Here is a 21,815-nt window from a genome sequence, read left to right as displayed (position 1 = left end):
TCAGAGGACGATCAGAAGACCCCACCACCAAGACCCCTTTGCCTCCTCAGGCCTGAAGGCTGCCAAAGCACAAACCAGGATCAGGTGGCTGGGGGGCAGGACACCAGGCTCTATGCTGCCTCACTAAGTGACCTGAGTGGCCACAACCCCTCCCAGGGCCTCAGGCTTGTGTTTAGGAAGATAATCGGGTGCAGTGACCAAGCCAGGCAGGGAAAGAGACCCAGGAGGCCTGTGTGCGGGTTTCTGACCAGGAGCCTTGAGCGACAGAGGCTCTGTCCGGGGGCTGCCGACTGGGTCGGCTCTTGACATTATTTTGCCCCAGAACAGGGCAGGGGATCTGCCTCACAGGGAGGCCAGGGCGGAAGAGAAGTTCAGGCCGGGAGGAAAACACTTCCTCGCCGGGGGCTGGGCCGTTCTCCTCTTCCTGCTCCCAGAGCTACACTGCCCAATAGGGCAGCTTCTGGCCACAGGCGGCTGGTTAACTTGAAGTGGAATTAAAACTCGAGTTCCACAGTTGCACTCAGTTCGTCTCAAGTGCTTACCGGCCACATGGCGCTGGCCGCCAGCGTCTGGATAGCGCAGACGCAGAACAGCTCCCGCATGGCAGAAAGTTCTAGAACCCCTTCTCTCTGAAGCTGAGAACCTCCCGAGGGACAGGGGCCGTGGGGGGAGCCGGAGGGAAGGAAAGAGCTGAGAGCAGGCAGTACCGCGTCCAGGGAAGTAACCTGAGGTCCCATGAAGGTGACATGGACCAAAGCAGTATAGTTGCTAAGGGTAGAGGTTCCAGTCTCAGGCCTGTCCCTTCCTAACTGTGAGGCCTTGGGAAAGTTCCTTAACCTCTCTGTGCTCAGTCTTCTCACGGGGAGAATGGGGCAATAAAAGAATCCACCTCCCACTTTTGTTATAAGAATTAAATGGGTTGCTCGTTATAAAGGACGTGGGCGGGGCCTGACCCAGAGGACGTGCCACAGAAACATCTGCGAGGTCCACTGCACCTGCCAAGTGCTGAGGTCACTACCTAGCGCATCATTGCTTGGCGGTCAGTAACTGCCCCAGGAACGCAGGGCCTCACCGGACAAGGGCTCCAGGGAAAGACTGAGCAGGTCCTTGGTGCCACACTCAGGCCCCAGGACCCCGTTGTAGCTGACGGTGCGGGCATGCAGCAGGAGACGGCAGGTGTGGCTCTTGGCCGTGTTGTTGGTGATGTAGGCGAAGACGTCAAAGTCACTGCCCATGTTCATGCTCTGGCCCACGCGGATCCGCATGGCCACCCCCGTCTCCACTTTATCAGTCAGCTTGTTCAGGTGGTTGGCCCTTTTGAAGGCTTCTCTCTCCTCCGGGGACCCTGTGAGGATGGGGAAGAAAGCTCCACTATGGCCCTCGAAATAGGGACCAAGGACAGCAAGGCTGGGGCAGGGTGAGCTGGCTTTTCAGAGTCCGGGTGACTCAGAGCAGCCCTGGAGGAGCCCCTTGTCTACCCTGCTGTGCCAGGAGGACGGAAGAATATTTTATTTACTTTCCACAAGTAAACTCCCATACATCCCTCAAGACCCAGCCCCAAATGACACCCCCTCCTCCAGGAAGCCTTCTCTGACCACTCCTGCCCCAGGATAAATGAGTCACCATGTCTTCTTGAGTTTCACCTCTGCCTATTGCCTATCATGCTTTTCACTTAACCAAGTTGTTTTCTGTTTATGTACTTAACCCTCTTAAGCCGCTCAAAGCCCAAGACTGTATTTTACTTATCTCTGTCATACCCAAAGCCTCTAACAGTGCTTGGGGGATGGGAAACACCAATAGGACGATGCAAACTTTCTCACCTCCCAGTGTCCGCCCAGGGATTACTTCTCCCTGAAATCTTTTCCTCCTCCTGCCCTACCGGTGAAGCTCCCCACTTCTGTGTCCCATCGACCTCTCTCCTCTGCTCCTTTTCATTTCTTCCCTGGTGTTGCTGGGTGCATATCTATGTCTCCCATCAAACCATCAGCTCTAGACCTTTCAGAGACCAGGGGAAGCACCTTTGCCTTCTGTTGTCTCCCTTCCGGCTGGAGTATGGCTGCTTGTTCCCCAAACCGTGGGACAGCGCCGCTAAGTCAGCGGGAGTCAGATGAAGGCAGGAGTGATGTCTCCTTAGGCACCTAAGTGAGCCCCCCTGGGCTCCCGGATGCTTAGAAAACATCTACTGTATTGAATTGGCTGCTGGTTGTGCTCCAAAACAATTTAAAAAAATAGGCTGTGTCCTTTCTTCCCTCTCCGGATTTAACACGAGATGTGGAGAGCGGCTTTGCCTTGGTATTGGATTGCAGCTCCCTTATTAAGTTGCTCTTGCCCCATTTCTCTCCTCCTTCCCCATCCATCTTCACGCTCACCTCCCCAGCTGTGTGTGAAATACGGCACAAATAAACACTACAGTGTTCCTGGAATCTCTTCTACAGGACCCGCCCCTCTGGACTTTCAAGCTGTTCTAGTCCAAACACATTGCAATTACAAGAAAAAGGGGGAGGTGGGATAGCCCATCTTCGGTTGGAGGTGCCATTACGACAAATACTGTTACAAAACAACACAGACATCATTAATCTTTCTGTTCAGATGCCTGCGTCTCCGACATAACTGGCATCCCTTCAGTTGTATTTAAGTCAAACCAGCCAAAAAAGCAAGGCTTAAAAACCCCATGGAATCCTTTTGTGGAATACAGAATTCTTTTCTTCAGTGAATACTCCTCTACTACTGTCTCCCAGTGTGCTTTTTTCTAAGAAAAGATGTAAAATGGAGAGTAACCTACAGGTCCTTATTGTATGCAGGCTGCCAAAGAAAACACGCATGCACGCGTGTGCGCACGTACACGCGCGCACACACACACACACACACACGAGCCCGCTGGCTGGTAAAACGGGCGGGCAAAGACTCTGGGGAGCCGGGCACCTACCCTCCGGGTACTTGTAGTTGTGGGTGATATCCTCCCGCTCATCACGGCCCACGCTCTTTGTGCTGATCTTCATCCCCACGGTCTGGGAGTTGTTGGTGGACTTGCACAGGGACCCATCGTCCTGCAGGATCCAGTTCACAACATCGGCATTGACCTCAGCAAAGACAAAAGGAGCGTCGTACTTGATGCTCAGGTCACCCTCCTTGATGGCACGAACTGGAACTGGGCCACAGCAGTATGTCCCTGGTTGGGGGTAAGAGGAGAGATGGGCCTGGACTGAGGGGAGGGTGGCACCCTCTCACACCTTCCACATTTCTTTTTTTTCAAAAAGATTTTATTTATTTATTTGAGAGAGAGAAAATGAGAGGGAAGGAGCATGGCGGGGGAGGGTCAGAGGGAGAAGCAGACTCCCCGCTGAGCAGGGAGCCCGATGCGGGACTCGATCCCGGGACCCCACGATCATGACCTGAGCCGAAGGCAGTCGCCCAACCAACTGAGCCACCCAGGCGCCCACACGTTCCACATTTCAACCACACTGTTGCAAAGAATCTCAAGCCCATCCAGCCCTTTGACTTGGGGACTCCATTGCTGGGAAGGAAGGCAGCAGAGAGTAAGAATTGAGAATGGAGACTCTGGAGCCCGTCCAGCTTCTGGGGTTCAAATCACAGCTGGCCTCTTATTAGCTGGGTGACCTTGGGGAAGCGACTTAACTTCTCTAAGCCTGTTTTGTGTGGTGGGGATATCCGTACGCACCTAATGAGGATTCGGGTATACTAAATGCTATGTAAGTGTCTGAAATATAAAATAGAAGCGGATCCTCAGGCATCCCGAGGAAGGGAGGGAGCCATGCGGTAGAAGGCAGTGCGTCCGTCTGTCCTGCTTCCTGCCCGCACAGAGAGCCACACCCGCCCATCAGGGTACTCAGGGAGTGGCACGTTGACTGAATGAACATGAGAGCTGGATGTTTCTCTCACTGGGGTTCACAACTGCTTCAAACTGGTCACAAAGTTAAATGTGGAGGGCTAGAGGCTGGGTAGCTTACTACAGTATATCCATTTGATGCAACACGGTAACATTCATTTAAAATTAAAATCGCGGAGGGGCACCTGGGTGGCTCAGTTGGTTAAGCGACTGCCTTCGGCTCGGGTCGTGATCCTGGAGTCCCGGGATCGAGTCCCGCGTCAGGCTCCCTGCTCGGTGGGGAGTCTGCTTCTCCCTCTGACCCTCCTCCCTCTCATGCTCTCTCCATCTCATTCTCTCTCTCAAATAAATAAACAGACAAAAATCTTTAAAAAAAAAATTAAATTAAATTAAATTAAATTAAAATCGTGGAAAACTATGTATAGAGAAATGCCAAGGACGTATGGAGAAGTGACAGGGCCCAGACAAAAGGCCACGTGCAGCCGGAGATCTTAACGCAGGGACCAAAGACCCCCAAAGCACTGCAAATAGAATTCAGGGGTCCGTGGACTTGGATGGGGAAAAAAATTACATCTTTGTCTTCACTGAATTTGGATAACGCTTCCTTCGATTGTGAAAGCAGACAAACGATAGTCTTAGGTGCACTTCTGACTTCTCACTCATAAGGAACACAGACACTTATGTATCACTTTATAGCTGTCATAGATCACTGGAAACACCGCTTAAACACATCTGTACCAGTACTTTATGGAACTTACTATCTCTACCACTAGATCTTGTTCTGTAGACCACATATTATTATATCATAGTTATTTTTTTTAATTTTGATAACCATGTTTCAGTGCGATTGGTTTTCTTTGTTACCCTAGGTAATATATTCTATGCATTTAAAAATATTATTCTCTTGGGGGGATGGCGAAACTGGGTGGTGGGCATTAAGGAGGGCACATGATGTGATGAGCACTGGGTGTTATACGCAACTAATGAATCGTTGAACACTACGCCAAAAACTAATGATGTACTATATGTTGGCTGATTGAATTTAAATAAAAAAAAATAAATACAAATAAAAATATCATTCTGAGAAAGGATCCATTTGGTTTCACCCAAATTTGCCTTGGTGTTCTGTCTCTTTTTCTCTTTCTCTTTTTTCTATCTCTTTCTCCCTCTCTCTGTCTCTGGCTCTCTGTCTCTCACACACACACCTACAAACAAATATATAATAGGAAATTACTGGAAGCTGTGTGTGAATGTTAACGACATTTCTTTTGAGGGGAGAGGACAAAGATGCTGTTTGATTTTTTTCTTTGTGCTTTTCCATATTTGCTGTTCTCCATAATGCATGTGAATTACTTTTCAAATCATAAAAGAAGCGGATGGTACACTACGAGTGAAGACCCCCCCCACACTCGTGCAGACCAATCAGTGGTCTCTGGAGTCAGCCAGACTGGGGTTAGAACCTGGCTCTGCCTCTCCGGGCTGAGGGACTGTGGGGGAGTTCTCACCAAGCCTCAGTTTCCCCGTCTAGGGAAGGGGACCACGCCCACCCACCTTCACTCTTCTCCTGGGGTGTGGGGTCGAGGGCCTGCCACCCCTCGTAGCCAGGCTGCAGGTCCGGCCTGCTCATCCATGACTCGGCCCAGCAGTGGTAGTTCCTGTGGGAGAAATGAAGTGAGGACTCACACTCCTCCCGCGGGCAGTCCACACTCGCCTGTCCTAGGCTCAGCCCAGAGCGTCCCCAACACTCCTCCTTGCTCTTCCTCCCCTGGGCCGCAGCCAGGTGCTCACTCCTACCTGGGGAGTCACTGTCAGTGCCTCTCCCACAGCCCTCCCCTTTTCAGTGGCTCCTTGAGTCCAGCTGATGGGACCTCCTTGCTTCTTGGCTGTCCCTTCTTTTCCAGCTCCGGGGCTCTGCCGCGTTTCAGGCCTGCCTGGGCCACACCCTGGCCCCCCGCCTGCAATCTCTCCCCTTCTGATCTGCTCCAGTGTCATCAGTGTCCCTCTCCCAGTTTGAAGCCTTTGGTGACAACCCGTTGCTTTTGGAGTCAAGCCCAGACCCTCTAACCTGGCATTCCAGACTCCTGAAAAATCATTCCCCTGACACCTTTTCATGCATTGTTGACTTTGTGTGTTGACTTTCCCTCCTTTGCTCATGCTGGGGCCCCTAACTGGAGAGCCCTCCCCAGGCCCTGTTCCCCCTTGTCCAAATACTGTTCAACTTCTAACCCCAATTCAAATGTGACCTCCTCTGAGAAGTCTTCCTAGGTTTCCCTTCCAGGCGACCCTCCCCAGTGGGGTCTACCCCTGACCCCGGGCCCCAGCTTACCAGATCATCTCGCTTTTGTCCTTCTGGATCTCCCCAGATTTGTTGTAGACATACTCAATGAGCAGGTTGCTGTTCTGGTCATGGGCCGAGTTAAAGTTGGTCACCACTCGGGTGGGGATGCCAAGGCACCGCAGCACTGGGGGTGGGGGAGGGGACAGGATGGGGAGAGGGATTAGGGGATGAGCTGAGGATCTGGAAACATCTGCCCTGCTCTGCACATCCACATGCCCATCTGTATCCCAGGCAGCACTGTACCCATTATCCAGGTGGTGAGGGTGGGCACCATCCCCTTACCTGGATGATGGTGCCCACCTCACTGGTCACTCCATGTCTACTCTGCCTCCTCACATCACAGCTAACAGAAGAAGCCCCCAAAATGCAAGTCGGACATCAACACTCCTCTGCTAAACCTTCGATGGCTCCCCATGGCCCTTGAGGTCAAGGCCAGACCTCTGGCTATGGCCGCTGGCCCTACATGGTTTGGCCCCTGACCATCTCCTGCACACTTTGCCTGAGCCACACTCGCTGCTCCTCCAGCACTCTGCACTCCTGCCAGCCACAGGGCATTGGCATATGCTATTCCCTCAGCCTGGAAGGCCACCCACCAGGTTTTGATTGCTCCACCATTTGCAGTCATAGCAAGATTGGGGATTCATCATCCTTCACAATGGACGGGCATGTGCGGGATCCTTTAATTTGTCCTCTGAGGGCAGTGAGTGATCTGTCTTACTTTACGTGCCCAGAGCCCAGCACAGGCCTGGCACAGACAATTTTGTCAAATGGATGAAGGGGTGGACGAAGCAGAAAGAGGAGGAGGAAGAAGGGGAAAAGGGAAGAAGGGCAGGAATGGTAGAGATTAGGGCAAGGAGCACACAGTGGAGCAGGCAGAAGAAGGAACAAGGGTCCGGGGGGCCTTCCATGCAATGCCAGTTGCTTTGGGCTGTGTGGCCTGGGGCCAGTCCCTCCAGTTCTCTGGGCCTTGTTTCCTCCTCTACCGCACAAGGTCATGGTACACACGCAGGGCCCGCCGTCGTGCTGGGGCACCGTCGTGGAAGGGGAGGGCCCTGTGCTCGCGCCAAAGCATAGTTTACAGAGGTCACAGTGACGGGGGAGGGACAGGGGTCACAGTGATGGGGGGGGACAAAGAAGCTGGACAGCAGGTGACACCTACAGACTTCTGAGGAGGGAGGGGGGCCCGGGGCGGGATTCGAGCCTGAATGGCGGGGTGCTCCTGACAGGTGGCGTTTTGGGTGCCTTTTCACTCCCTCATTTTTTAATGAGTTTTTTATGTGTTTTGTGAAAGTAACATACTCTTGGGGTGGGATAAAGGAAATAAATAAATCTTTTTTAAAAAGTGAGAAAAGGGGGCGCCTGGGTGGCTCAGTCGTTAAGCGTCTGCCTTCGGCTCAGGTCATGATCCCAGGGTCCTGGGATCGAGCCCCGCATCGGGCTCCCTGCTCTGTGGGAAGCCTGCTTCTCCCTCCCCCACTCCCCCTGCTTGTGTTCCCTCTCTCGCTGTGTCTCTCTCTGTCGAATAAATAAAAAATCTTTAAAAAAATAAAAATTAAAAAAAAAATTAAAAGTGAGAAAAGCCCTACTGAATGGGACTTTTGCCTTTTAGTTTTGATTGAGATTGAGTCTTGGAGTTGGTGCGTGGAGTGTGTGCACGTGTGCGTGCGTCTGTGCGTGAGTGTGTGTCTGTGCGTGTGTGTGTGTGTGTGAGTGTGTGTGTGTGAGGGACCTTTGCCCTGTTGCCCTTGGTCCACTGTCAAGCAGGGTAAGAGGTCCCGGGATGGCCCTGGACGAGGGCCCCTGGGAGCGGGAAGGAAGGACCGTGTTGACACTCCCCCTCCTGCCTGGTGGCTCCCCCTGAGGCCCGGGCAGTAGATTCTCTGCGTCCCGACCCCAGGCCTTGCCCCATGACATGACAGGCCTCAGGATACAGACCAGGCGTGGGGAGGAGCAAGGCATCACCCCTGTCCTAGAGCCGGTGTCTCAAGAGGGCTTGTCATCACAGGCTCAGGCCAGAAGGCTGCCCCAGAACCGGGAACACCTGACCTCAAGCCTGGCCGTGCCGCTCCCCAGCTGTGTGACCTTGGGCAACCACTTCCCGTCTCTGAGATTCCATTTCCTCTTTTAAGAGGGGCCAAAAATAGCAGCTTTTTGGGATGTTGCGGTGATTCAGAGAGGCAGTGGATGTGGCAGTCTCGTCTGCCCCGTGCCCAGGGTGGAAGAGCAGGGTGCCACGGTGCCCGTCACTGCAAACGTCCATCCAGTCACGGTGGGCTGACTCTGGGACATTTCAAAAATGCTCCAGGGTCCGGCTGAGGAATCCCAGCTTCCCCCAGAAGCCCACAAACCCAAGCCTAACCTGAACCAGAGACTGTGCGAAGTGACATCTCCCCGTGAATTAGGTCCGTCACCTCTGTGTCCATTTCGTAGGTGAGGATACAGGCTTGGAGACCCCAGTTCTCTTGCCCAAGTCCACCCAGGGACTGGTGACAGAGCTGGGATTCAAAACAGGCAGCGAAACACCAGAGTCCCTGGGCCAGTCCAGCAGGCGGCTTCCTGCAGAAGCCCCGGGGGCCTGCTCATCCAAGTCACTTTTCCCCAGCTCTGTCACACCAGGCCTGGGAGAAGGCTGCAGGGACCCAGACTCAGCCCTGGCCTTGGGGAGAGAAGGGTCTGGAGCAAGACCTCCAGAGGTCACAGCCCCAGGGGAGGGAGGTGTCCACGGGTGAGCTTGGGGACCCAGGCCACAGATGGTGGTGGGTCTCCAGAAAATCCTTGGGGTTCTCTGAGGAGGCATTTCAGGCCCCTCGGAGGAAGAGGTCTGGGACAGGGGAGTTTGCACAAGAAAAGGGAATGCCCAGGTCCCAGAAGCAGGCAGGCATGGTGGTTCGGCCATGCGGAAGGGGGTGCAGAGACAGCCCAGCTGGAAGCCCGGGCCTCACCACCCCTACCCAGACTGCTGGTGCAGAGGACAGTGCTGGAATGCCCCGAGGCCCTTCCCTGAGCCTGGGCCCTGGTGCCGGAGTCAGAGAAGCTGCAAGTCAGGACCAGCCTCTTAGAGTTCCTGAGCCTAATAAATAATAATAGCAGTGGTAGTCATCGTAATAAGAATAATCTAACAGCACGAGATAAGTATTTGCTGTTAGGCGTCTGAAATCATTTCTAGCACCTCATACGTTATCCTCACAGCTGCCCCAGGACAAAGGCACTATTAAAAGTGCCTTTAAAGTCCGGTTCACATGTAACAGAGCTGAGGCTCAGGGAGGCTCAGTGATTACCCGGGGACACAGCTGGTAAGAAGCAGAGCTGGGACTGAGATTCAGGCCTTGACTCTGGAGTCTATGTTTTTGTCTGCTATAGGATACAGACTCATTCTGAGATGCACCATCCCCAGCCCAGAACAGTCTTCACCATTCTCTGGGCTCGAATATTTAACATTTTTTAAAGATTTATTTTACATTTTGGGTTTAAATTGCTTTCTCTTTCCGCATCTACATTTTAGAAAGGGCTTTCTCTTTCTTGACATTGCTAATGACTGTTATTATTGAGTTACTAATAGCTAATATTTACTGAGAGCTACATTGGGCTGAATTCTGGGCCGAGGAGTTTTCTATCAACACACCCTAGGAGGGAGGCCCTCTCGCCCCCATTTTACAGACCAGGAACCCGAGGTTCAGAAGGAAATCATTTGCTCAAGGTCACAGAGCAGGTGAGTGTTACTGGGGATTCTTAATTCAGGGGTGCCTGGCTCCAAAGCCCATCTTCTCAACCCTGAGCCCAGGCTGCCTCCCAAATGACATCCCTTGAGCCTAATAACCACCTGCAGGGTAGTGGTTGGAAAAAGGACCAGAGAGGGGCAGCCGCCGACTCCAGGCCTCACAGTACGTTGGTGGCGTTGGAGGCAGAGACAGGACCAGAACTGGGGTCTCCCGATTCCCATTTGAGTGCTCTCCCTGCTCCCGTCCCAGGGCTCAGGGAGGCTGTGAACAGGTTCCAGCCCCGCCCCCCGCCCAGCGGGCAGCTCACCTGTGCAGGCCACAGCAGCGAAGACCCAGCACTGGCCGTACTTGACACGCTGGCAGCCCGAGGTCTTCCAGCGCCGCAGGATGCCCACACTGCCGATCCAGAACATGGGGCTCACGCCATCCTCGTAGTTGTTGTCCCAGCGCCCCAGCAGCACACCCTGGTCATCATTGCAGTTGACCTGCAACCAGCAGGGCATCAGAGGGACCAAGCCTGGGGAGCAGGTGCTGTGAGTTCGGTACGTGGTGAAAGGCAGGGAAAGGAATTTAGGAGAGGGAACAGCCCATGCAAAGATACCAAGGTGTGACAGGCTGGTACGTGGGAGATGGTTGGGGCTGGAGCCCGGGGTGTGGGAGAGAAAAGGGGATGAAGGGAGGAGGTGGTGAGGGGTCAAGGTCATGAAGGTGATGCTGGTGATGTGACTTGGTCCACGGGGTGGCAGGAGAGTGACAAGAAGTGATCTGAGTTTTACGAAGACCCCCCTCCGGGCCCCTCCCCGGATTGTGTCATTCCCCTCACACTCCCATTGCCTTGAGAATAAAATCCAGCCTCCTGACTGTGACCCATGAGGCCTGCATGGCCTAACCCCTGCCCACCTCCTGCACCCCACTCCCCCTCGCTCATTCCACTCCAGCCATGCCAGCCTCCTGTCTGCTCCTCGAACCTGCCAAAGTCGTTCCCTCCTCAGGGCCTTTGCACAAACTGTGCCCCCTCCCTGGAATGCTCTTCTCCCACTTGCTATATCAGCTTAGGGATCATCACTTAGGGGGGTCCCCCCCAGCCCCTCACCGAAGTTGGATTCTGCAGGTAGACCCTCTCACACCTCTGGCTTCCTTCGGTGCCTGCATCATCATTTCTGATTGTGACTCATTCCCACCGTATTTCTGTCAATGTCTGTCTCCTCCCACCCACCCAACCACGAGAATATAAGCTCTATGAAGTTAGAGACCGTACACGTCATACACCCAACTGTTTCTCCAGTGCCTAGGACACGGGTGGCATCTAATAAATATCTGCGGAATGAGTGAATGAATGAATTGCTTTTAGGGACCACATGACATCACCCTTATTTGTGTAAATCTTGTCTTTCCAAATACAAGCTCTCTTAGCTGAGACTTTCCCATCTCCTGGGACCCCCCAACCAAGCCCAGGATGGAGTGTGGCCTCCATCATCACAGGAAGGGGGGAGCCTACTGGGGCCCATGATGGGCCTGGACCCTGGGATGGGCCCCGCCTCTTACTCACCATGGCGCTCACCACCCGGCCCAGGTAGACAGGGTTGCTGCGGCGGGAGCAGTCACGGCAGGCATCCTTCAGGAACTTGGGGTTCATGTCCAGGAGCGTCAAGCAAATGTCTAGGATCCCGTCTTCAAACTGTGTTGGGGGAAACAAGAGGAGGAAGACGGAAATGAGAAGCCACCTCCTCCCGGAAGCCTGCCGTGCAGCCCTGCAGCCATAGGTCCTCTCTGTTCCATCTCACACACTAGGAAAGTCCGGGCGGGCTGGGTCAGCCACATCTCTGTGAGGCCAGCTCTGCCTGGCTCGGGATGGGCAATGGGGGGGGACAATGACTGAGTTTGTGAGAAAGAGGAAGGGATGTGCCTGCATTCAGGGCCTGGCTGGGGCGGGGGCGGGGGGGTGTCCTGGGAACGTGGAGTAGCACCCACAGCGTCCCTGGGGCTTCCCTCTCCTCAGAGTCACGTCAGGCCCTGCCACTGTCCCTTCCCCATATCTGCTGTGCCAAATATCTCATTTCCCCTAAGGCCTGACTCACCTGCAGAGCTGATGAGAACCCTCTCTCCCCCCTGCCCCCTCCACCCCAACACGCTGCTCTGACTGGAAGCGGGGTAAATTATATCTCGAAATCACTCCTTTGTTTCCACTGCACCTAGAATGAAAGCTAGACTTTGCCCTGTGACCTCAAGACCCTTCACAATCTGCATCCCACCCCATCTCTGACCTCATTATCACCATTCATTGCCCCAGGACCTTTGCACTTGCTATTTCCTTTGCTTGGAATGCTCTTCCAGCCACTCTTGTATGGCCCACACCTTCTCATCCTTGCAACTCAGATGTTATCATTATCAAAAGTAGGGCCCTCCCTCCTTGTCACATTACACTGGACCACCTGTCTGACCAGTCCAAAGGCGATCTGCCCCTGGTACCCACCCTCTGTAGTGTTGTCCTAAACCAGGCTTCATCACAGGTCTCCCTCCATGGCTTTGAGCCCTTTTGTGGCTCCCTATTGCCATCTGCCTGACATTCACACCCCGGACCCTGCTGACTTCTCCCACTTCATCTCTTGGGACTCCTCCGGACATAAACTGCTCCATGAGCTACAGAAGTCTTCTTAAGCACAAGATAAACTTTCCCACCTCTGAGCTTTTTGCTCAGGCCATTCCCTTTGCCTTGTATACCGTGTTTCCGCCTCCTCCATAGCTCAGCTCAGACCTTGCTTATTTCAGAAATTGCCCTGATTCCCATCGGCAGTTATTCACTTCTTTCCTCTAGGTCTTATCATTCTGGATTGTGATGGCTTCCAGACGATTCACAAGAGCTGTGTCCCGTGGCTCAACACAAGCCTGGACACAGAATAGGAAGTCAGGAAAGGAAAAGAAGGACTTGGCTTTGTTCTGTTTCTCAGGGGAGAATACAGAGCCCTGGGAATTAAGAGCCAATTTACTCTGCGATGTATTTTTTGTATCCCACCCACACCACCATTTCATGTACGTCCCAGAGCAGGCTATAGGTTCTTGGGCAGATATTCTTGCAATTAGTATCCCCAGTATTCAGATGGGGAAACTGAGGTCAGAGCCCCACACCACACAGGGAAGACTTCCCTGTGGTCCCAGGGCAGGACTCTGGAGACCTGAATATGGAAACCCTAACCCAGGGGCTGTTGGGAAAAGTTTCAAGGTGAACCCCATCCCAAAAGGCCAACACCCCCCAACACCCCAGGAGGTTGAAGGGCCAGGAAGGAGTGTGAAAACTCTTGCTTCTTGAGTTTTCTCAGCAGTGTCTCAAGAATTTTCATGGGAGCCTGGATGGCAGAGGAAATGAGATCCCTCATTCGAACCACCAGCCTGGGCTGACTTGCTAGAAGATGAGGAACCACATGGAACAGAGATGTGCCATCTAGCGGAGGTCAGCCACGCCCAGCCTAGGCAGCCATGCCCCAGGTGAGCCATAGATTTATAAGAAATAATAAATAGCTGTTGTTTTAAGCCTGTAAGTTTTGGGCTTGTTTGTTATTCAGCAGTAGCTAACTGATACAACCAGTGGTTCACAAAGTATGACCACTGATCAGCAGCATCAGCATTGCCTGCGAACTTGTCAAAAATGCAAATTCCCAGCCCACACCCAGGCTTACTGAGTCAGAAACTAGAGGTGGGACTCAGTGATCTGTGTTTTAACACACTTTTCTGGTGATTCTGATGTATATTTGAGTTTGAAAGCCACTGATCTAGATAATGGTGTAAGGCTTCCCCTCAGCACACACAATGGCATTTCTGTTACTTTGGTATATGGCCTTGAATATTCCCTTTCTCCCTCCTGGAGCACCTGCTAGCCCCACAATTCCCAAAGGCTCTCCCGATTCTTTCCCCACTTTGAATCTGGGACTGCCATTCCCACGGTGGGTAGGGCAACCCTTTGCTGTATGACCTCAGGCTTGGGCCGGACCCTCTCTGATCCTCCAGCCATCTCAGGGCTCTTGAATCCCTGACAGCATGGGGTGGGCCAGCTCTGAGACCAGCTCGCACCTCTGCAGCTTTGACTGCCTCAGACCCAGGGCCCCACACACAGTGGGCCTGCAGTGGTTGGGAAGGGCAGGATGTGGCCCTACCTGCCCAAAGTTCCAAGGTATGCTCTTGATGCACTTGACCGAGCCCTGGTAGATGAAGCCCTGCTGGGTGAGCACGTACTCCTGCCGCTCCTCCTCGGAGTCCAGGTACACAGCATCCGCTGGGGGTGGGAAGGAAGGGGCCTGAGCTCTGGGTGTGGCGGAGTGCAAGGTCCCCAGAGACATGGCCGCCAGGGGGCCAAGACCCAGGGCTAGGTGAGTCTTGGAGGACCTTCTATCTTTGAATCAGAAAAGCTAACCATTCATTAATAATCCCATACCCATGAGATAAGTGTTTTCAGCTAGTATTATCAGTGGCTGCCATTTCTCTAACACTTGTCTGTAGTAAGTGTATGGCATATATTAATGTTTAATTTCCACAAGAGCTCTGTAAGAAAGGGACCTTGAAAGCCCCATTTTACAGGTAGGAAAACTGATGCCCACACAAGAGATAGAGGAGCCCTGGACCAGGAGTCAGGAATCTCCTAGCTGATCCTCACTTGTTGTGTGACCCTGGGGAGCTCACTTCTCCTTCTTCATCCCCCTCACTGTGTTCCGAGGGTAACACGGGATGCAGACCTGAAAGGTGCTTGGCAAGCTAAAGCCCTGAGCCGGTGTGAGAAGGAGCTTGATTCAAGGTAGAGAGAAAGCCTACTAGGGTTATTGGGGCTCAGGGGAAGTGGGGTCCTGTCCAGCTGAGGGGAGGGGGTGGTCAGGGAGGATCGCCCTGAAGCAGGTGCCTTGTGAACGCTGCCTTGAGAAATGACTACGATTTAGATACTCGGAGTCTGGTGGGATGACATTGCTAAGCAGAGGACCAGAGTCAGCCCAGGGACAGGTACTGGTACGCGTGGCACTTAGCTCCTCGTGGCTGACGACCACAGAAAAGAGTGCTGGGGCAGTCGGGCCCACGTGGCAGGAGGTCAAAAATCAAGCCGGCCTTTACCATGCCCCACGTCACAGGTGAAGAAACTGAGGCCGGGAAGAGGAAATCCAGAGCCTCATTATGACTTTGGTGGGCCCTGGGCATTTTTGCTTCTGTGGGCCCCTTCCTCCGTAAAAAATAGTAATAATAAAATAAAAATTAATATATTTTATGACTGCATTGGTATCATAACAAATATATTAATGTAACATATTAAAACATATTCTCTGACCTAAGCTTTCATTTTTGTCTTCTGATTTTAAAAGAAATTAAAACATTTTTATGGGTCCCTAAAAATATGGTGGCACTGGCCTGGAATGCAGCTGCTCGGGGCCCTTGGGCCCCGGGGGCTCTGTCAGGCCCATCTGCAGCCCCCCTCTCAGTGCACGGAGAAAGCAAATGTGAAAGTGGCTAAGCATCTTTTGTCTTATGCACACTGCACTGTGGCTCCCAGGACCGCAACAGAACTTAGCCTTCCGGCAGATGAACTATACAGTGGTAAGTCAGCTGATAGTGTGGGAGAAAGAAAAACCCACCCACGGTGTTTCGTCACTGGGGTGAGAGCGTTGTCCCTACCCCGACCCAGGTGGCAGGGACTTTGCCCTCCGGGGGCCTTGGGGACAAGGAAGTCCCCGCACATACTTGGCGCTCGTTCCCTCCTGTCCTCCTGACCTAACTGAGCTCAGGGGTAGAAGGCTCTGGTTTCAGGGGCAGGTCCCAAAGGGACAGCAGTGTTCCCACCCGGCAGCCCCACCCCACTGAGCCCAACTTCCTGCCTCCGAATCACCAGCTCCACCGCGCCCCCGCCCCCCAGGCTCCCACCCTGGCATGTGGGTCACTTTAGTCACTGTGCTGCTTGGCTGACAGCCACCCCAACCCGCAGGGTGGGGGCGGGGCAGGGCTGGAGGAAAGGCCAGAGGAAGGGGACATCCCAGGAACTTTGATCCCTGTTCCCTGAACTCTGAAACCCTGCGGTGTTGGTGAGTGGGGAGGGAGAGGGGGACTCCGGCGTCTTCCTGCTCTGTGCACCGGGCGGCCTACTAGCTGTAAGCTCTGCAGATTGACAAAATCAAAACAAGTCTACCGCGGGGTCCAGCAAGGCCACTTCTGTCCTGAGAAACCATTCCATGTGGCCCCAGGGCGTGTGAACAAGGGTGCTCCATAGACACCCTCCCTGTGAGGATCCAATGGGGACAACCTCATGTCCCTGGGTGGAGGGCCAGATCAATGAACAGTCCACACTGGCAAGACACAGGGCACTCTGAGCTCTTAAAAAGAAAAAGCAGGGGCGCCTGGGTGGCTCAGTCGGTTAAGCGTCTGCCTTCGGCTCAGGTCATGATCCCGGGGTCCTGGGATCGAGCCCCGCATCGGGCTCCCTGCTCCGCGGGAGGCCTGCTTCTCCCTCTCCCACTCGCCCTGCTTGTGTTCCCTCTCTCGCTGTGTCTCTCTCTGTCAAATAAATAAATAAAATCTTAAAAAAAAAAGAAAAAAAAGCAGGGGCGCCTGGGTGGCTCAGTTGGTTAAGCCTTGGTCTCAGGTCACGATCCTGGGGTCCTGGGACTCACATCGGGCCCCCTGCTCAGAGGGAAGTCTGCTTCTCCCTCTGCCTGCCACTCCCCCTGCTTGTGTGCTCTCTCTCAAATAAATAAATAAAATTTTAAAAAGAAAAAAAGCAGATGTGTATGCACGCCAATGTGGAAGGATCGTCAGGATGTATGGTAGAGGGGAAAAGTTAAATAAGTTGTGGGTTAATGTATACTGTGGGATCCTTTTGTGTTTAAGAGAGACAGAGAACCCCATTAAGGTGGCAGTGTCTCTAGGCATATACACTGGAATCTAAGGAGATGAGTCCCCCAAGACAGCTAATAATGCTGCTCCCCAAGGAGAGTCAAAGCGGGGCTGTTTTCCTGCAGTGCTTAAAGCTTATATGAAGAGGACATCTAAAAGCCAAAATACATAAAAGAGAAAACAAAAAGTCTTTCCCCTTGATGGTGTTACAAAATGCCCCAAAACGGAGAAGAAGAAATAAAGCAGCGGCCCAGTAAGAAGCAGGTTGTCTGATGCTGGAGAGGCCAGAATTTGTGGCTGGGCTCCAGCTTTGAGGAGGGACACCCCGTTCCTCGGCTGGGGCCCACCCACAAGGCCTGTCTCTCTGCCTCGCTATGCAGGAGCAGGAAGGAAACAGATCCGGCTGCCCTGTTAGTCATATGGGGAAACTGAGGCCTGGGAAGGGGTGTGGCAGCCCCTGCCGCCCCCTTCCTCCTTGAGTCAGCCTCGGCTCTTCAAGCCATCCCCTCCAAGTTGCTAGTTTTGTCCAGCGTTGTCCACTTACTTCCTGAGGAGCTTCCCAAAGCCACGTGACCTCTCTGAGCCTGCGAGGACACTGACGGGCTCCCCCTCGGGATTGTTGAGAGGAAGCGGGGAGGAAGCGTATAAGGAGGCACTTAGGTAACCAAACTGCTCCTGCCCACCGCTTCTGGCTACCTACCCCTCCGCCTCCCTCAGTTTCCCCTCCCCAAGCCCGTCTGGTGAAATTTCAAACAGAGCCCCATGAACCAGAACCGGGTGTCGGCAGTGAACGGAGGCCCCGGGCAGCCCCTCGGCACCCCATTCCTGAATGGGGCTCTGAACCCGAGACACCTGCGCGCCCAGGTCACAGTGCTCGGGGAACCCACGCGCTTCGGACGCCGGGTGAGATGTCTCGGTAGCTGTGCGGCCTCGGGGAGGGGCATTTTGCTTCCCAGTGCCTTTCTGCCTGTGTAAAGGGGGTAACAGTGTGCGCATATGGCGAGGGTTTTGTGAGGCGGGCCTGAGGGGGCTTCCCTCAATCTTCTGCCCCATTCCCCCTGCCCCGCCCTCAGCAGCCCCCAGGGGTGGTCTAGGCCTGCCCAGCTCCCCCATCCCCACCCTGCCCATGGAGAGTATGGCTCACCTGGGCACCAGGTGTTGAAGAGGAGCGTGAAGTGGCCCAGCACGAAGCTGGAGCCCTGGTAGCCGGTGGAGGCCTCCAGGCTGAGGTGGTACAGGCCGATGGGGGCGTTGGCCGGGGTGCTGAGCTGCAGCGAGACCACGCCGTCCTGTTGGTCTAGCACGGCGGCCGCCCAGGCACCCTCCTCCACAGCACTGGACAGCGGGAAGCAGGCCTTGGTCCCGGCCGTCTCGCTGGGGGCTGGGCCTGGCGGAGAAAAGGCCGTGGCCGTGAGCCGGTCAGACACGGGCAGGGGCCGGGTGCACGCAGGGGGTCCCGTGGGCCAGGGTTTGAGGCCTAGTTCCGCGGCTGACCAGTAAGGGAACTTTGGCAAGAGGTTTCATCTCCCTGAGATTTGGTTTCCTCGTCTATAAAGTGAGGCTCAGACCCCAGCCTTGCTGGGGTGCTTTTGTGAAAATGCATGAAAAGCCACAGGCGCCAGACAGATTTCTCCTGGGAGAGGGGGCAGCTCCACCTGGGGCAGGGTCTCAGTCATGCTGCCTGGGCGGGTGTGACTGTGCACAAGACCCTCCCCCTCTCTGGGCTCTGTGTGTCCACCTGTAGCATGAACAAGAATCCATGGGGAGCATCCCCTTTCCCACCTGAATCCTTTCCCTGCTAGGGTGCAGCTTTCCCTTTCAGAAGAATAAGCCCAGACTCTGAGCAGGATAGGACCTTGGTCCTCTGATGTCCCCACGGGAGCCCATCTGAGAGGCCCCTTGCTGTGGAGTGCTGGGCTGTCCAGCCTCTAGGTGTTTGTCTCCCCAGGCCCCACTCTGGCTTTTGACCTTTGTATCTCCATAGGCAGCTCCAAGGAAGGGTCATAACCATCCCCTCCCCACCCCACAGCCTTGGCCCTTCCTGCTTCCCCTGAGGCCCCTGGTACAGGTAGGAAAACTGAGGCTCAGAGAGAGGAGGGTCTCCCAAGGATATCCCAGGAGTCTGGGGCAAAGTTAGCATCTGAGCTCAGGTCTCTAGGCTCTGGGCTGTCCTCCACGGTGCCTCTCATTCCCGTGCTCTCTCGTTGGGGTCTTGAAGGCTCTTTGAGATAGGGAGCCGGCCTCAAGCTTGGCTGCTTTTTCTGGTGGGGGGAAGGCCCTGCCCCTGCAGGCAGGTCTGAGTCATGGGAGGGCTAGTCATCCTTTCTGGACTTGGGTGGCCGAGAGGAGAAACAGAACCTTCTCTGCCTAGTTGGGTGGCTGCCCAGGAAAGTTTCTTTTTATTCTTCCGAGCTCCCTGTAGCTCAGCCCACCTGCTTCCGACAATATGGGGGCCCGTTCACTGAAGGGCTCCCTCCTGGCACCCTGAGCCCTCCTCCCAACCCACCAGCCCTACCCACACCCAGGCCCAAATATAACCATGAGCTAACAGGCATGACACAGGCCTCCAAGGCCCTGTCTGGGTGCCAGGCATTGGCTGTAAGCCTTTAAATGCTCCTGAGCAGTTGAGCAGCACTGGGCCCCCGAGAGCCAGCCGGGGTCTGGTTCCCCTACTCAGGCTCTGAGCACTGTGTGACCTGGGCTAAGTCACCAGGCCTCTCTTTTCTAGGCAATTTTCTCATCAAAGAAGAAAATAGCCTTAGACTAAATGTCTGGGAAGGTCTGATTCTAGGTCTCAAACTGGCTCTGTGACCTTGGACAAGCTACTTAGCTTCTCTGTGCCTCAGCTTCCTCATCTGTAAAATGGGGTCAATTACAGTCAATTACAAATACCTCCTTATAAGGTCATTGCAAAGCTTAAAAAGGTGGAGGTACATCGTATGGTTCCTGGCACACAGTGAGCGCTCAATAAATGGCAATTATTTTTTGTTATTGTCACTCCCACGTCTTAGCGCAGTTTAGAGGACCGGCAGAGACTTCATAGAAAGCATTCCAAACAGTGACTAGAACAATTATCACACAGGATACGTGAGCATTCCTCCATGTCACCAAAAGGGACCATTACAAGTCAGAATCCTCAGGCCAAACAACAGATTTTGAGGACTGGAGTGAAATGTAGAAATTGCCTCATTCAGCTGAATCACTTTACAGATAGGGAAACTGAGTCTGAAAGGGACCAAGTCAGGGTGACCATATGGCCCAGTCTGCCTGGGACAGTCCCAGCTTACGGCCGTGGCCCCAGTGTAATTCTTAATGGCACTCTTTCATGCTCAGAAATGTCCCTGTTTGGAATGGGAGAAAATATTTGCAAATGACATATCAGATAAAGGGCTAGTATCCAAAATCTATAAAGAACTTATCAAACTCAACACCCAAAGAACAAATAATCCAATCAAGAAATGGGCAGAAGACATGAACAGACATTTTTCCAAAGAAGACATCCAAATGGCCAACAGGCACATGAAAAAGTGCTCCACATCGCTCGGCATCAGGGAAATCCAAATCAAAACCTCAATGAGATACCACCTCACACCCGTCAGAATGGCTAAAATTAATAAGTCAGGGAACGACAGATGTTGGCGGGGATGTGGAGAAAGGGGAACCCTCCCACACTGTTGGTGGGAATGCAAGCTGGTGCAACCCCTCTGGAAAACAGTATGGAGGTTCCTCAAACAGTTGAAAATAGAGCTACCATTCGATCCAGCAATTGCACTACTGGGTATTTACCACAAAGAGACAAATGTAGGGACCCAAAGGGGTACGTGCACCCCAATGTTTATAGCAGCGATGTCCACAATAGCCAAACTGTGGAAAGAGCCAAGATGTCCATCGACAGATGAATGGATAAAGAAGATGTGGTATATATACACAATGGAATATTATGCAGCCATCCAAAGGAATGAGATCTTGCCATTTGCAACGACGTGGATGGAACTGGAGGGTGTTATGCTGAGTGAAATAAGTCAATCAGAGTAAGACATGTATCATATGACCTCACTGATATGAGGAATTCTTAATCTCAGGAAACAAACTGAGTGTTACTGGAGTGGTTGGGGGTGGGAGGGATGGGGTGGCTGGGTGATAGACATTGGGGAGGGTATGTGCTACGGTGAGCGCTGTGAATTGTGCAAGACTGTTGAATCACAGATCTGTACTTCTGAAACAAATAACGCAACATATTTTAAGAAAAAAGAAAAAGAAGAAGATAGCAGGAGAGGAAGAATGAAGGGGAGTAAGTTAGAGGGGGAGACGAACCAGGAGAGACGATGGACTCTGAAAAACAAACTGAGGTTTCTGGAGGGGAGGGGGGTGAGGGGATGGGTTAGCCTGGTGATGGGTATTAAAGAGGGAACGTTCTGCATGGAGCACTGGGTGTTATGCACAAACAATGAATCATGGAACACTACACCAAAACAAATGATGTAATATATGGTGATTAACATAACAATAAAAAATTAAAAAAAAAAAGAAATGTCCCTGTTTGGACAATCAATGATTTGGTCACCATAGTAACAGCCCGGGTCAGGGCCCACGGCTACTGTCATTATTGACATACCACCCTCAAGGACAGGTCAGGAAACACATTTCCCTTTCTCTCCATCCTGGGGCAGCTGGGCACACACACACACACACACACACACACACATACACACCCCTTTCTTCCAAGGGGCCCTGGGCTGGGGGGGATGTGGACAGGCTGTCCCCCCTGGTCCAGCCACGGCTCACGTGGGCCAGCTCTGAAAATTCACTGGCTGCCATTCCACGTGGTACCCTTTGTGGGGCCAGAGATGCTTTAGGGACCCCTCGGGGCCTAAATGACCTGGAGAGTCGGGAGTCCTGGGGACTCTCCTAGACCATGGTTGGCTGGGGGGGGGGGGGGGGGGGGGGAGTGGATGAGGGCAACCTTCTGGAGGAAAGCCCTCCATCAGCCTCATAAAAGTTCTTTTCACTATTTCAGGCTGACCTCAGTCCCACCCCACTCACCCTCCAAGCC

General features: G+C 53.4%; 1 protein-coding gene across 1 annotated transcript in view; it reads right to left on the bottom strand.

Annotated features, from left to right (window-relative positions):
* TGM2 (transglutaminase 2) overlaps positions 1-21,815 on the bottom strand; it is a 34,376-nt gene that overhangs the window by 7,554 nt on the left and 5,007 nt on the right. The window contains exons 3-10 of the mRNA XM_025876525.2: positions 17,907-18,149; positions 14,053-14,171; positions 11,454-11,582; positions 10,212-10,389; positions 6,174-6,309; positions 5,399-5,502; positions 2,927-3,169; positions 1,073-1,345 (exon numbers count right to left, since the gene is read on the bottom strand). Of these exons, the coding sequence (XP_025732310.1) occupies positions 1,073-1,345; positions 2,927-3,169; positions 5,399-5,502; positions 6,174-6,309; positions 10,212-10,389; positions 11,454-11,582; positions 14,053-14,171; positions 17,907-18,149 (1,425 nt within the window). The remainder of the gene's footprint in view (positions 1-1,072; positions 1,346-2,926; positions 3,170-5,398; positions 5,503-6,173; positions 6,310-10,211; positions 10,390-11,453; positions 11,583-14,052; positions 14,172-17,906; positions 18,150-21,815) is intronic.

Source organism: Callorhinus ursinus, unplaced genomic scaffold, assembly GCF_003265705.2.
Source record: "Callorhinus ursinus isolate GAN/ISIS: 27379988/994484 unplaced genomic scaffold, GSC_fseal_2.0 scaffold38, whole genome shotgun sequence".
NCBI lineage: Eukaryota > Metazoa > Chordata > Mammalia > Carnivora > Otariidae > Callorhinus > Callorhinus ursinus.
The sequence above is the reverse complement of the archived record's forward strand: the minus strand, read 5'-3'. Positions and strand labels throughout refer to the sequence as shown.